General features: G+C 38.1%; 1 protein-coding gene across 1 annotated transcript in view; it reads right to left on the bottom strand.

Annotated features, from left to right (window-relative positions):
• LGR6 (leucine rich repeat containing G protein-coupled receptor 6) overlaps positions 1–17,511 on the bottom strand; it is a 655,213-nt gene that overhangs the window by 584,490 nt on the left and 53,212 nt on the right. The window contains exon 2 of the mRNA XM_044076136.1: positions 16,731–16,946. Coding sequence (XP_043932071.1) covers positions 16,731–16,946 — 216 coding nt within the window. The remainder of the gene's footprint in view (positions 1–16,730; positions 16,947–17,511) is intronic.

Raw genomic sequence — 17,511 nt, 5'->3', positions numbered from 1 at the left:
TTTGGCAGAGTTATCTAGCAGTAAATTAACCTTTATAATCCCATGATCACTGCATATCACTGGTGGTAAAACTTGACATGGTGTTTTACTATGTAATGGTATGGCCGAGCATACCGTACTTGCGAGGCGTTTGGTTTCTTAGATAGGAAAGTCACCCAGGGGATCACATCAGTTGCCCTGGCAGACAGGGGTCCAGGGAAGTAAATATTGTGGGAAGAAATATCCGGGGAATTGTTTGGCTAGGCTTGTATAGGCCCTAGGGCCAATAGCCTAGTACCAACCTATGAACCTATAATTTCTTAAAGTTACAGTAATTTCTTTGGGGACACAAACAATGTCTAGTATGTTCCGTCCCCTGGTTGGGTTTTTTAGAATTTGAAGAAATTGTTGTTCCTGAATATACACTGTGAATAATTTCCTTACTAACATTGTAGAATCAATATTATTCCAGTCTGTTTCTGGTAAATTTAAGTCCCCAGCTAATATTATTCTCACCTCCTGTGTTTCATGCAAGAAATGTATGAATTCCCCTAGCTCATCTGCACTTGACTTTGGTGGTCTATCCACTACAACAATTGTTATATGTTCCAGGATTGTCTTTATTGTCACAGTTACACATTCTATAGTGTTGGTGTTATCACGGAACATATAATAATCACAGGTCTCATATGGTCTTTAGTACTGAAACCAATGGTCTTATCACCATGTCTTTGCAATAGGGAGGGAGAAGGGAGACCTGGATCTGAGGACATTTGCTATCATCACCAACTGAATTTGCTTCTTTCAAACCCCAGCACTGCTATTTGAAAAGGCAAAGGATGCTGGCACTGGGACCATAAGACTTCAGATATCATTGAATCTTTCTTATGTGAAGTCTTGTCAGGGGTATCATGGGAATCATAAATTCCATGAGACACAAAATCCTTAGCTATTCTCTCTCAGTATCTGAAGTCTGAGTGGAAAACCTTAAAAACAGATCTAGATCTAGATCCATTTTTCCCTGCAGAAGAAAAGCTCTTTGAGCTGAGGTGTCTTTCTGATACCCAGGAACACAATCCTGTGTGAAGGAGTCAAAAAAGACTTTTGAATATTCTCTTGAAATCCCAGCTTGCGTAAGAGATCTCTTACCCAAGTGAGGGATGCCTGCCACTTTGAAAAAGACTCTGCAAAGATAAGCAAGTCATCTATATATGGAAAAAATGTGTATAGCCTGTAGTCTGTAATGAGTTATAACTTATGCTAGACACTTTGTGAACACTCTTGGTGGACAGTCCAAAGGGTAAGATAGAGAACTGATAATGTGACCCAGACACACAGAACCTTAACAGATGTCTGAAGTATGGATGAATAGGGATGTTATGATAAGCATATTTTAAATTTAGAGTTACAAGGAAACTTGAATGAGAAAGAAGAAGTAACAGGTTGTGAAGTGACAGCATTCTGAACTTGGGCACTATCACAAACAGGTTTAGGAAAGAAAGAAAGAAAGAAAGAAAGAAAGAAAGAAAGAAAGAAAGAAAGAAAGAAAGAAAGAAAGAAAGAAAGAAAGAAAGAAAGAAAGAAAGAAAGAAAGAAAACTGGTCTGCAAGCATTTTAGTTTTATTTTTTTGGCACTAAAAACATAAAATGTCCTTGAATAAATATCTTTTCCCACCTAGGGAGGAGAAACTGGTTCTATCATTCCCTGGGACATTATGTGATGAAGAACAGGTGGAAATAAAAGAGTCTGGTCCAGAAGTTGATGGATTACCCCCGGAAAAGGAGGAATTTCTTCCCACTAACCTTAATGCATGATCTTCAGAACCCATTTGTCTGAAACTATCTGTTGCGAAAGAGAAAAGTGGAGACTCAGACTTTCTGGAAGGAAGAATTGACTTGCTGGAGGCGGGAGGGTGGGATGGAGGCTAGGACCCTAAAATAGTCATTTTTCTGACTTGCTTGACTGTCCTTGGCTGAATTAATTTTGGAACCCCTTTGCCATTTCTTCTTAAACGTCTGTTTACTTGCATTTTGCTGAGACTGTTTATTTTGTTTTTTTTTTTCTTTGTTTTTTGTTTTTTTGGAAAAACTGGATGAGGGTTAGAGAATTACTTAGACATATTTGAAAAAGGAGGGCTGAAACATCTTAGAAATTCTCATCACAATTTTGAAAAAGGAGGGCTGAAACATCTTAGAAATTCTCATCACAATTTTGATCACTTCAGTAGCAGAGGAGACAAAAACTAAATCTCCATCCAAAGCAGAATTTAAAATCTCATTTATATCTTCATCTGGGAGGTTCTGATTACAAAACCAGGCATACCTCCTAAACATACTACCAGTGGCCAAGCCCTTGACGAAATATCAACCAGGTCATACAAGCACTGTAAACAATGAATAGCAACTTGTACAACAGAAGAAACAAAATTATTTAAAGCAGAATTTTCCTCACAAGAATAAACTGCAGACATAACATTCCTTATACTTTCACAATTAGTCAGAACAAACCTTAACATATAAGCCTGACAATTCAAAATTCTGAATATCAAAGTTGCAAATGTTCTGAGATATCTGAGGTATTTCACACAAAATCAGGGATTATGGGTAAGGAAGAAGCCTGAGCACTGAATCAAGAAGCTTGAAAGTGATAGAATTTGGAACTGACACAGATCCGAGACCCATACGTTGAGGAACAGATGGAAAAGACAGCATCAGATCAGACTTTAACATATGAGCCTGACAATTCAAAATTCTGAATATCATAGTTACAGAAGCACACACTTGTTCCCCATACTTATCAATAATCTTCCTATCTTTATCAGAAAGAGTAGGATCCGAATTAACTAAATGTTTAGAGCAGTAGGATTAATTAAAGCTATAGCTGCTGGGTCGGGTTTGGGAAGAGTGCAAAAAAACTTAAAAGACTTAAGAAATTTATACATCCTGTGATGATCCACCACTGGACCAGTAATCAAGGAGCCTCAATCCTCACCACTGGAAGGATAACATGTACACACAGTATTTACAGATGCAGCTCTCTGCATCAAGTACAATTTCCCTTAAAAGCACAAAGAGACCACAGTCAGTCTGGGGCTGGTTTCTTACTTTTTCTCCAGATCCTCAATAACAATCGCCGCTGGCACAGCTATAGAGTTGAGACCTCAGCCGAGTGACCAAACCAAGACCTCCAGTACCCTCTCTGTCCAACCAGTGCTTCATGTCCCTGCCCAAGTAGCTAACACACTCGCTCTTTGAGGTTTGAGTTACACACACACACACACACACACACACACACACACACACACACACACACGTGCCGCGCGCACACACACACACCTGGGAAAGGCTGGCACAGGTTTACTAGCTATGCCCTCTTCTGCCCTGACTATAAGGTAGTTACCACTGCCGCTATTCAACTCCTTATTAGCTACTTTAAGCCCCTTAACAAAAGGTTCCAATCTTACTGTGTAATGCTAATATTAACACAAATGGTAGTTTGACTAAGAGCAAGGCTATTAGGAGTGGCCCACCCAGTGTCACCAAATAAACATGCAGGTACACTCAAAACTTAAATACCTCTATACAGGACAGCCACAATGAAAGGTTTAAATATATTTAATAACAAATAATAAAAGAACAAGACAGTACTAAATATATATTCACAGTGACATCAGAGTTTAAAACAACAGGAAATAATTAAAACAACATTGCAGGATAGTCTTAAAAAAAGAAAGAAAAACATCTAAACTAAGCTTTATTATATTCATGACTGTATCTAAGAGAATTACTATTTCCTATTAACTCACTATTAGAGCTAGGCAGGTGTGGTGAATGGATCTTCTGGTTGTTGCCATGTCCAAGACAGAATGCAGAATGCTCTGCCTCACTAAGAGACTTCTCAAATTAATATTTCAAATATTACTGCTGGGATAACTTGCAGAATGACGTCATTTCTTGTCATCTGACTGCCAATTCCCAGGCCAAGCAACCATTGATGAAGCTGGTAGTATCCAGCATCTACCTGTAAAAATATACAGACAAGAGCTTCTACTCAAATTTCTGGCAGATGCTGGAAGTCATAAAACAATTGCATTCTTTCATGCTTTCAAGACTAGTAATTACTTCACCCTAAAGACAATACAAAAAGTTTCCTAGTACAGACATCGTGTCTCTTGCTGCACTGAAAACTTAAAGATACCATATTTTATGGCTTAGCCATGAAGCAATTTAATTTCAGTTGCTTTTCTAAAATTTACTAGACTGAGGTTAACCTCCTAAATCCCAGTTTCCACTGTTAAAATATATAGATTTACTTGCTACAGCTACCGTCATGAATATTCAGTGGGATTTGTTTTGGCTATGTGGTGGGCAGAATGTAGGTGAGGTTAGGTACAATGTTGGCGTCTTTAAAAGGGTAGTGTACTGTTGCTATAGTGTTAGTGATTAGTGTCGTAATTGTATTTCTTGCAACACATTTGCAATATTTTCACTTGTATTCGGTACTTAATAGGACAATTTAAAGACACAGCATACTATTTATACGGTATGTTTTCACAGTTTTCTCATTCTGTGCAGTAGCAATGAAGTCAGTCTTGTAAAATTTCATTTAAATGAAAGTTGGCTATCTGAAGTGTCAGGATTTTGGAATGTCAGCATTTTAGTCTTGGTATGAAAATCGGTGAAATGATAATTTGGTGTTGTAAAGTAGACCCATATATATAGGTTTACTATAAAAATTCCAAAAGGCAGAACATTTTTCCATCAAAAGATCGAACTATAATATTGAAAATGAAAATAAAATTTTGCCTAAATGTTGAACGTGATAAGCATGACAATTGACATTCAACAAGCCAGATTTCAGGTTTCGAAAGTTCATATGCCCTTTTGTTTTAGCAGCAGGGCAAGCCCCCATGCACCCCACTCCTCCTGCTTATTATATATATCAACACTGAGATTGCACTGTAGTGCAGAAGAGGGTAAATTACCCAATCTCCATTCAAAACATCACATTTATATTAGTGAATGTATACCCACTTTCTCTAATATAAACTCGACCACTCCTGTTCGACATTACAACAGCTTACAAACCACACAGTCGACCAACCTGTATTTGACTGTGAGCATTTGGAATTGTGATAGTAAACCATATATATATATATATATATATAGATATAGATATAGATATATATATATATGTGTAGTAAATATATACGCACACACACACACACACACACACACACACACACACACACACACACACACACATAAAAATTATCTATGAACATGCTTTATAACCCACCTCTTAACTACAATATTAATATCTTCTGCCTTACCTAATTCCTTCTCTCACCTCCATCTCTTTGAATTCCTAAGCACTAAACACATGAAATATCTATATGACAAACCCACTAATACACATCCTCAAATGCTCAATGTTAAACATCTACTAATGAATAAATATCTTTTGTACTGTAATAGTTTGTCTTTATTTCATATGAATGTAATCTCATTAGCAAATGAATACATAATTGTTAATGTATATTATTTAATGTCTGTTCATGTATATTATTGAATGCATGTTTAAAAATGTTTGTAATATATTGGAGGTTTTCTCCCTGGGCCTCCACTGAAAAGGGATTTTTTGACTAAACCCGGTCTGATAAACCGGGTCTATATTAGAACACCGAACGTTCAAAATTTCGAGTGTTCTAATATCGACCCGTTTTCAGTGAACGCTGAAAATATCAAAGAAACAGAAAAACGAATTTTTTCCTAGGGAAAGAATTTGGTTGTCTGTTTCTGTTGCTTTGGTATTTTCAGCGCTGTGGTGGAAAGTTACGGGTCGGGTTCAGGTAAGTGTGCGATTGTGTGGACGTGAGGGTTAGGGCGGGTTAGGTGAGTTAGGGTTAGGGTGCAGGTCAGGTAAGTGTGCGATTGTATGGACATGAGGGTTAGGGCGGGGTACATGAGTTAAGGTTAGAGTGCGGGTGAGGTGACTGTGCGATAGTGACGGACCTTAGGGTTAGGGTTTGGGTTAAGGTAAGTGGATAGTTGGTGTATGTATAGTTTAGTGTAACGTTAGCTGTAAGAGTTTAGGTGTATGTGTGTGGATTGCTGTTTGTTTGGTGTGCTTGTGTTGTGTTGTGTGTATGTGTTTTGGAACAGCAATTTTTTTCCCTTGGAAAAAATTCACTTTTCTGTATGTTCGATGTTTTAAATTTTTGATTTATAGGGTTCGATATTAGAACACTCGAAATTTTGAACATTCAGTGTTCTAAAGACCCAATAAACCAGTAAACAAAAGCAAATAAAAATAAAATAAAATAAAATAAAAAAAATCTCTGATTCTATTGCTGATTGGCATGACTAAAACATTGCTGACATACACTCCACTGCATCTTGGAAAAGGGGTATTGTCAGGTTTAGAACTTTATGCCAACAGCTGAGATGGTTTTGTTCTATTGTCCATGTTTATACAGGTAGGATTTCACTTCAGGACCAAAAGTAGTGGTACCCTGGAATTGTAAATCCAAAATAGTCACCTTGGTATCTTTGACAAAATCAGTCAGCAAGCAGCAGATATTCTGTTGCTTGGAAATGTTCATTCCAGCAGCTTAACACAAACTCTTAGCACAATTATGTGCTAGACTTACACTAAGGACAGAGATACTGATTGGGACCTCAGGTTTGTTTTAAATGTCCAGTTGAAAATTGGTCTAGTAATTGTTGCGTTTTGTTCATTAACTCTCTCTCACTGGAACTGAATCATAGATAATGTACAGATTATGTTCCTCAGTCAGAATGTGGAGAAAATATAATCAAGCTTCTCAAATGTATCCATAGCCTTTGCTCTATATTAGGAGATGGACTGCAGGTGTCTCAATAGCTGAAGCCTACAACAGCTGAATCTGGCTTCACAGTCTTTGACCAGTAATTCTACTCCTTAGAGAGAAGGGGATACTTTTAGGTCTCCTGGGTACACCACAATATCATGGTTGTCCCATACAACATCACTGGCCAGCATTTCCAGGAGTGAAGGAATTACCCAGGAAGATTGTTGGGAGATTTGAAAGGCCTCTTACAATAATTTCTATGAGGAGGACACTGAATCTGAGGGTCACCCTCCTTTGCATCATTTTTAAGAGTTTCCAAAATTTAGGATAATCTGGGAAAGATAGGGGAAAATTCATCCTCTTTGTCTTTGACATCAGGCATGGGTGAGTCACTGAGCAAATCAATGTCCTTCCACTTAAATGTGTGATTTTTAGCTATTCCAAAAATTAAAGGACTTAGAAGAAAAAGCACAGTCATGGCGAGATGTGGCAGAAAGAGATTGCACAGGTAACTGGGCCCCAGGGCAGGATACAGCGCTAGGCAACTAAGGCAGCTGCCTAGGGCCCTCTGGCAGGGGGGCCCCAGACACAGCATTAAAAAAAAAAAAAAAAAGTGTTTCATATTTTGCTGTGTACAGTTTCTTTAAGAACCAAAAAAACAAAAGTTTGTCTTGCCTGCTTTGCCCACATCTTGCTGTGTCTTCTGTGTACACAGACATAGCATGAAAGTGCAATGCCACACTGCTTTTTCTTTCAGAATGGATGCTTCAGTGAAGTAGGCCAAGCAAAAGTTTTATTTTCATTCCCAGACAGATAGAAGATACCATGTGCTGGTTTATCCAGGTTGGCTGCTGCTTTTACTTAATTTCAGGATGGGTATAGTCAGCTTTGGCTGTTGCTTTTACTTCCCTTAAGTTTCAGGATGGATTAGAGTTGACTTTCAGAATGGGCTGCTGCTTTAATTTTGTGTGTGTTGCTTTGCAAAGTCAGCTGCTGCTTTTGCTTACGTTTTAAGATGCTGCTTTTACTTTCCTTAAGTATCTGGACATTTTAGAGTCAGCTTTCAGAACAGGCTGTTGCTTTGTGTGTGTGTGTGTGTGTGTGTGTGTGTGTGTGTGTGTGTGTGTGTGTGTGTGTGTGTGTGTGTGTGTGTGTGTGTGTGTGTGTATGAAATGTCCCACTTAGTTATGGGGCTTGCTCAGAGTCAAACCCTGTACCTTGGGTACAAGGAGTAAAAGTCTCGATCCAATTGCCAGACTATATTTTGTAGGTAAAATATTAATGCAAAACATGTTACTCTATTAACTTTAGTGTAGTCTGAGACAGAAGACATAGGGAGGTCAAAAATGAAATGTAGGTGTTCTGCAAGTAAGCCCCCCCTCCAAAAAAAAAAAAATGTAAAACAGTATGGTGTATGCAGTAATATACCTGATTTTTGTATGACCTGTGAATTTTTAACAACACCTACTGCTGTTGCATTTATATTGTCTGTAAAAGTTTTGCTTTATTCACTGCACTAAATAATGATTTAATTCATTAATAGGCCTGGATTGTGTAATGTAGTCTAAATACGCTGCATTTTAGAAATATATTTTTAAGTTCCTTCTTCAGAGCTGCCATACAGTCTACATTATTTAGAAAAATGATCAGAACAGTCCGATCTTTGGGAAATTATTGTGGTACATTCTTTACCAGATACTTCTGCATTTAGTTCAAATGTCTTGAGTCTGGCCATTAGCACAGAGGACTACAACTCTGACTGCAGGGTTTGAATCTTTCCACCTTCATTTACCTCCTGTGTGACATTCAGCAAGTCATTTAATCAGACAATACTTTGGAGCAATTGGGAATTTGAGCTAGGCTCCCTAATGGTCTCCAGGACTGAATGCCTAGTAAATATGGAACTATCGTCATTGTTTGCCAGGCATTTCCTATTGTATTGCTGATATAGTTCAGGAAATGTTATGGCAATATCACCAGTGCATTATTTTCTAATGCAAACAAGGCAATTTATTCTTTAAGGGCTGCAGGCACTACATTCGAAGATGAAACACTTGAATCAAAGTTGTTTGCCAGCAGCAACCTCTTCATTACTAATAGTTTTCTTTAATATGGAATTATTTAGATGACTTTTACCTCTGTAGAGACTCTGCATATTGACTAATTGTATATTATCAGGCAGTTAATATTTCTTATGCTCTCATAAATATTCTTCTATTTGCACTGTGCTGCACATGGCTGAATCTTATGGTATGATATAAGTGATATTTACACAGTTTCAGGTAGTTCATCCAAAGCTAAAGTACATGTAACATTTTTAAGCAAAAACCGACAAGTGGGTGTGGGTATATTGAGGATTTACCCACGGCTGGTGTAGTTTGACTATGAGGGCGAAGGCCAAGTGGTTAAACAAAGCCAACCATAGGTAAATACTCATATACCCACACCCACAAGTCATTTATTGCTATTATACAATGACATTATTTAAAAAAAATTGCTTATTTTTCTTAAATAATGTCTATTTTACACTGTCGCCGTAGTATTTCTCCACATTATTTCCTCATCTTTCTGCATTTGTTGATGTACTGCGCAAGCGTATGGGACTTATGTTCCAACACTTGCACAGTACATCAGTGCTGTTGAAAACAATCAACGGAGAAAAGATTCCTGTTGCTTTTTCTTTTAAAACTACAAAAATGGACAGTTTAGAGGCACGAGAAAGACAGGGCAAAAATAGAAGGAAAATCTGGAGAGCTGAAACATATACCTCCATAGCATATGCTAAAAGAAGAAACTCGGGCCGCACTTCAGCAACTGGACTTTTTTTCTATTGGTATGCTCAATTGATAACAGGCTTGATGGTTGAGATGACCAATCGGCAAGCACATTTTTGAACAGTAATGAGTTATCATTGTATAATTCTTCATAACAATAAGGGATGTACACAGTCAACAATGTGTCTGTAACTCTTGTTGTTGGTGTTGGCATGGTTCTTTGTGGATGAAAGTACCTTATGTTCTCATGTGGTCAGTTTAAATGTTTTTAATCTGACTTTGCAGGACAGAGTGTATGTGTGTGTGTGTGTGTGTGTGTGTGTGTGTGTGTGTGTGTGTGTGTGTGTGTGGGTCTATGTTAAATCATCGAACGCTTAAAAAAAGCGAATGATGATTTATCGAACCCATGTAAGCGAAAGCTTACAATCTCGAACGCTTCCACAAAACAAAAAAATGTTAAAACATTACATAAGGTGGGGGGGGCTTTACCCCTCGATGTGGGGGGTTGTGCCCCCCACATCCCCCCTACTAATATATACCAACTCCGGGATTGCACTACAGTCACGAAAATGGCAAAATAACGGAAGCGGCCAAGTGATTTCTTTCCCAGGGAAAGAATTTGCTTATATGCCATTTTGCCTTTTCGTGCTTTCAAGTTCAATCGAGACACATTCGAAAGAATGCTCCTTCGATCATTTAATAGGAACCTGTGTGTGTGTGTGTGTGTGTGTGTGTGTGTGTGTGTGTGTGTGTGTGTGTGTGTGTGTGTGTGTGTATGTGTGTGTGCGCGCGCGCGCATATGCGTGTGTGAGAATTATGTTGGAATATTTTGGCTAGTGTGTGTTTGAATGAAACTAATTTGAAGTATATGCCTTTGGTCATTATTACTGTTTTTATTTAGTTTTTGACCCACATATGTAAAGGATTCATTCAACAATGTAGTTATAATTGCTGGGTTTGGGTGATGTTAGTATTTAAAAATGACTGACTCTGCTGAGCTGATAAAGTTAAAAAGTGATTTGTATGCTTTTGTCAACTAGTGTGCATTACAATAAAGCAAATTGGAATAGTTTACCATGGCCATTTTTATCACAATCAGGTATGTGATATGTACATAGTTAATGATAAAGTGGGTATAATTGTGGAGTATGGATATTGGTTGATTATAATGAAAGCATTTTGACTGGCCTTAAGGCTGAAATGTCATGAAATGGGTACATTTGCCATTCTGGCTCATGCATTTTGTTCCACTGCTTATGGAAAAATGTTCAAAACTACAAATTTAAAATGCACTCTGACAAATTGCTGTATTAAACAAGAAATATAATTTAAAAGAAACAGGAAGGTGAATCGAATAATATATGCATTTATGTATAGTGCTAAAAATGTGTTCAGGGGGCTGATGTATGAAAACAGCACAGGGTCTCAGATACACTTAATCCACCACTGGCCAGATACGTTTTTACTGAGTGCAAGTTTCAAGGAAAGAGAAGTTTACTGTTGCTCATGCTGTTTTTAATGTGAGACTCTTTTGTTTAGTTTAGTTTAGCAATTGGCAATCAGTGTTTCGGCAATAAAATCTTAAATAAATCCAAATTTCTGTAATCACTGTAAAAATAAAGAATAAAATAGAATGCACACTGACAAGTTTGAACAGTGTTTGTGATAATTGGGGAGAGCCAAACAAATAATGGGACACTGGAATGACTGTGTGTGTGTGTGTGTGTGTGTGTGTGTGTGTGTGTGTGTGTGTGTGTGTGTGTGTGTGTGTGTGTGTGTGTGTGAGACACTGGAATGATTGTGTGTGTGTGTGTGTGTGTGTGTGTGTGTGTGTGTGTGTGTGTGTGTGTGTGTGTGTGTGTGTGTGTGTGTGTGTGTGTGTTGGGGGGGTTATGGCCCATTACTCTGCCTAAGGCCCCATTTCACTATGACCTAGCTCTGCTGGGACCATTTGTTCTGCTGCTGAATAAGAGAGAGAGAGAGAGAGAGAGAGAGAGAGAGAGAGAGAGACATGGAATTAGCCAGAAGATGACCTGTTGCTTAGGCAGGGACTAAAATGTGTACTGGGGCAGATGCAGAGATGTTTGTAACATTGGTATTGACTTTGGTGCTGACATTGTTCTCAGTGTCAAGGGCATTTGTACCAATAACCAAAAGGATAACCCCACTGAGAGTGACAGTGACACCAAAAAGCTCATTACTAAGCTAGACCCTGATGTCAAACTGCAGGGTCAGGATTTAAAAGTCCACCAACACCAGCAACGGCAGTGCCAAAGGTATCATCAACACTGACAGCTCAGTCACCAGCTGCATTATCGATGCTAAAAGCTGCTGTCTCAAAACCGTGATTGAAGTTGCCACTGAAAAGTCTCCACTTGTTAATACCAACATCATATGGGTTGATGCCTGCCTCCTTAACTGGATAATAATGTAGGCATCACTGAAAAAAAATCTGGACAGAATGTGTCCTACTATGGAACCCTTTAGAATGGCATCTTTAAAAATATAAATATATATATCAGAAATGGTGGATCCGGAGATAATGCAGAATGCTCTGTTCAGCATAACCTGTTTCACACTTCTTTGATGAAGTGAAACTTAACCAGTTTGTCAAGGAAACAAAATGACTGATGAATTGAAAGCTTTACATTACATCAATGAATACAGCTAAACTAAGAAGTCCTTTATCAATATTCCTATAAATAAGATCTGTAATATTACACATAGCCATTTCAGAAGCCATGTTGGACAGCCATCAGTAATTTGTATGTATACATATGCTCAGCAGGATAGGTGCATACAGTTATTTCTAAGACATGGCAGGCTAGCAACCGAGTGAATGTCATGTGGAGTAGAAGGACCGGAAAGTTTTGCATGAAGCAATACTGCTTTTGTGTGGGGTATCTGTCAGCTGATGCCATCGAAACAGAAGACTGAGACAAGTGCTACCCTTATACAGGGCAAAATCTGCTTGAAAAAAATTACATGGACAATGACAGGCATCACTGAGTAGAAACCCAGTCATTAGAATATTGGACATTAAAATTCTTGCTGGCGAGGTGCCCATGTGTTATTTTGTCAAAATGTTTAGTGATTGGAAGGTTGGAATCACAGGAATGAGCATCGCAAGCTTGCTGTTTGCTATATTCTGTGGTTGCACAACCTCAATGAACCAAAGATGCCACTGGAGTGAAAATATGGAAGTTGAAGGTGTGGTAGTGCATCCCACATAGAGTGTTGAGGGGGGCAAAATATTTTTGTGTGTATTCTTTTGGTTTGGGTGGTTCCGCTGTTGCCCTCAAAGTTTTTTTTTTTTTTGTTTGATTTATGGTCACTTGATATTTCAATCAGCAAGGTTACAAATGAGATCCATAATTTAATATAAAGTCGTGAAAAACAAGATAGAGAAAAAGAGTCTGTAGTGTAATAGATGTTTTAGCAAAACATGAAATATTCTGTATGAAATACTATGTGCAACTGGAGAGAAAATGGGGCTCTCTGCCAGACCCATCTCTTTATGGCTTCTGGTTCAGATGGTGTAAATGTACCATATTAATTTAGTCTCTCATCCTCTGATAACTAGACATCTCATACTGCTTGACTTGTATACAGTCACTTCAGAGACAGTTTGTAACTACAGTGTACAAAGTACTGCCTCATCGCATGGTTATATAGACTCCATGCATTACTACACTGCTATCATCTTGTCATTTTGAAAATCATTTCTCTGATATAACTAGATGCTTTGCTATTTGCTATACTCTACTTGCTATGTTAACATAATGGTTGGTATTCAGAAACTCTCAGCATGTACATAAAGCAATAATTTCCACAACACTTTCTTTCATGTCTAACTATTGGCTGATTGCATCCAATACTATTCTTCTGCAACACAATACTTACTGTTCACTCTGTAATACCATTATGTTTTGCATAAAATTACAGTACATTTACATTCTGTATGTAAATTTGTTATTCTATTGCTTATGAGTAATATCTCATTTATAATTCAATTAATGCATTTGCTCACTGACTAAAAATAACAGCTTAATGTTGTTTCCAGCAACGTCTGCATCCTACTGCCTTATGTTTCTAAAAGCATTTTAATAATGGTGTGTTTATCCTGAAAAAGTAGAGCACTTGAACTTCTATAAAATATTTTCACTTTTTGTTAATAAAGTTGTGTATTCTATTCTATTATTATATTAAGGTTCATAACATATAATCAAATACTGTTTTGCAAACCTGCAATTGCTGAAACAAAGTAACCAATTCATTTTTTAGAAAAATTACTACATTAAAAACTATTCTATTTTTTGCAGGACACAGGCTCCCTGTACCCAGTATGGTTGGGATTGCAGCTTCTACACTATCCCATTCCTATTTAAATAATATCACTCTGTGGTCACTATGATGTCTGCTCAATATCCCACAAAACTGCCACCAATATAGGTTCATAGGTTGGTACTGGGCTATCAGCCCGAAGGCATATATTAGCCCAGCCATGTTGTGCGGTATTCACCGCCCCTTTAGTAGTTCCCTAGACCCTTGTACTAGCAGCTAGTACCCTTGGCCCCTATCTAGTAGTGCTGTTGGTGTGATATCCGGTGTGAACTTTCTGTTACCCATCCACTCATCAAGGTTCCTTTTGAAGAGTGATAGTGAGAGGCTCTGTCTTATGTAGATTGGGACCTTGTTCCATAGTAAGGGAAGTCTCTGCAAAGGGAATGTATCCCTCCAGCATGTTCTATTCATTGTTGTGTTGAGGTTTATATCCCTAGAGCGTGTAGCTCGAGTAGATTTGGTTTTGCTAAGATGGAGCATGTTAAACAATTCTGGGTTGGGCATGGCTCTGTACGTTAGACAGAGATCAACTCTGAGAAAGTGGTATGCAACAGAGAACAGTCTTAGCTTTTTCAATCGTGCTGCATAGGGCAACTGTTTGAGGCCAGTAATCCTCTTGGTTAGGTACCTCTGTGGTCTCTCCAGCTGCTGGAGATGTCTAGCCAGGTACATTCCAATTGGTGCATTGTACTCAATAATGGGTCTGATGAGGGAAGAGTAGAGGGGCACCATTACATCCTTAGATCTTGATGCGAACCCTTTCGTGATCAGATGGGTCACATAGAAGGATTTTCTAACCACTTTGGCAACATGGTTATCAAAGGAAAGCTGACTATCTACTTGGGTCCCTAGATCCCTTATTTCTTCTTCAAATTTCAGGGGATTACCTCCTATGTTGTAGTTTGCGGGTACTCTGTTTTTTCCAAAGGGGATTACTACGCATTTTTTTGCATTTAGCTTGAGACCATGGCTTTGACACCATGCATCAGTCTCATTTATGCCCTTCTGGAGGATCTCCATGTCAGCTGGAGACTCTATTATAGCACCCAGTTTGCAGTCGTCCACAAGCTTAGTCAGCCACAGCCCTTCCGTGCTTGCCTGTACTTCTGAGTTCTGAGCTCTGTACATCCCCTTACTATCCTAGGCCAGTAACTAAGGAACTTCAATCCTCACTACTGACTTCAATGTCAGACCATCAAATAACAGGAGTAATATTTCACAATTTCCCCTAAGAGCACAACAGGAACATGCTCTATAATCTGGGACTGGACTATATACCTCTGTCCACCCCTAATGTAACTCCTTATTACTGACTGAAGAGCAATGTGTCCCAGTTTAAGACCTCTGATCCACTCACAGTTAAATAAATTAAATCTAACACATCCAAACACTTCTGGGAAAGCCTGACACAGATTTCCAACAGTGTCCCTTCCCCAAAATAACACTGTAATGGGCTGCCACCAATCACAGTGTCTACATGCCCTTTTAAAGGGGTGTCCAATTATTAAAATTAGGCTTCAAAACAAATGATAGCAAATGACCTAAAGCAGCCAGGCTCTCAGAGTGGCCCAGGAATTATCAAAGCAGGTATAAGCACTCTCAAATCACTAAGGAATACACTGACTGACCAGCCACAATGTAAGATAATAACAATATTTAATAATGAGCAAAATGAATAAAAATGGAAAACAGTAATTTCAACAAACAAACAGAATTCAATCACCATGATAATGAAATTAATACTGAAGGGTAGAAATCCAACATTTAGAAAAAATTCTGACTAATTCACTATACTTTCCTATCTAACTGAAGAACACTGTCTCTGATTTAAACTGAATATTACAGCAGAGCAAAGACAAGCTTACAGTTCTTGGTAAGTCCTTTGGGTATCCACTGCTCAGTAGAACTGTGAAATGAAAACTACAAACTTAACTGTGAAATGAACTGAAGTCAACTGTACTGTGAACTGAACAACAACTGTTTAAACTGTCTTCAGCAGGTTCTTTTCTAAGCTAGGTCAACAATCTTAACTGTTCCAGTTCTTATTTTCATTTCACTCTTTGAAAATCAACAAACAGCTGTTTATTAAAGTTCAATCCTGTCTTTCACAGTAAACACAGAGCAACTGGAAACATTCCAATGATGTCATCTGTAGATCAGCTGACTCTGACACAGGCTGCATTTAGAATCTCCTTCACAAACATGCACAGTTAGATATGTTAAAGAACACTGTTTGACTTTGAAAACATTCTGTACAAACTGAGTATTAATCAACATACAATAACTTATTTACGATACCATAGGTATCTATGCTGGCATATATTACACAGGTTAATCTAAAATTATGTACAAAACCCCAGCCAGACATGCTTGTACAGATGGCAGTGTCTAAGTTCTTTACAGTCACATGACCTCAGAAAATATGAACAGCTTCAGTTTTTCCATCTCCTCTGAGGTGGTGTGACATTGTAGTTGTGATATTTAAGTGTGCAGGGTGTGGGGAGAGAAAGACACAGGGTGGCTTCTCCCTGCAAAAATGCATTTCGGTATTGATACATTTTTTTATAAGTTAATTGTTTTGTGAACTGTAGAATCACTTACTTTGTTTTTTAATATAAGGTACAGATAAAACAAAGGTTTAGTATGTGTTATTAACCCATTATCACATTATTTGCAGCTTAATACTAACTGTTAAGTATTTGGAGTTTTTCACTCCAGACCTTCCCATGTAAATGGGCTGTGGTCAGTGAGACTGTCTAAGTTAACAAATGGTAAATAAAAATGAATTAGCATAACTTACAGTACAACAAGGCTGCTGAGGTGCTGGAATGCAGAATCAGGTATATGCCGGATTTGGTTGAGAGCCAAAGTCATGGCCTGAAGTGCTGGCAGATCACTGAGAGCTTGGACAGGTATCTCTTTCAGGGCATTGTCATCCAGCCAAAGGTGGCGTAAACAGCGTAGGCTCTCAAAACTGTTTTCAGGTACCTCAGAGATTAGGTTGGCATCCAAACGTCTAGAACAATAACATTTGAAAGAATATTATTTTAAAACAATCTATTGCTTGTAACATAACATTTAAAAGGATTATTTTGAAAAATAATCTATTGTTTATTATTATCAACTGGAAGTATAATACAGAGCATTATAATTAGCTGAACACTGTCACATGACCAGAAGATGATGCCACTAGAGTACAGTCATGGGTTTTAGTGTTATTTTGTGTACATGTGTGTGTATCCTGTCTGAAAATGGCACATTTTAAGTGATGACTCTTAAAGTGCCTTATGTACTCCACAGTAAGTCTAGTATTGATTAAATTCTTCTAATCTTGAAGTTGACTACTTTTGCAAACATCCCAGTCCTCTAGTTTGTATTTACTGGAGATACTGAGGTTACAGATAAGGAAATTCTGAGCAGTGCAAGGTAAATGACCATTCAATAGAGACATTGTTGCCTATATGATACCGTTCATCTGCTTCAAAGCCACAGTGAAATAGAATCCTGATCATGTGAAACGTACAATGAAAACCTCAATTAAACCATAAAAACATGCAGGGAAGCTACAGCTTAAAATGTAG

This window comes from Protopterus annectens, chromosome 7.part0, assembly GCF_019279795.1.
Source record: "Protopterus annectens isolate FY-2018-M chromosome 7.part0, PAN1.0, whole genome shotgun sequence".
Classification (NCBI taxonomy): Eukaryota; Metazoa; Chordata; order Ceratodontiformes; family Protopteridae; genus Protopterus; species Protopterus annectens.
The sequence above is the reverse complement of the archived record's forward strand: the minus strand, read 5'-3'. Positions and strand labels throughout refer to the sequence as shown.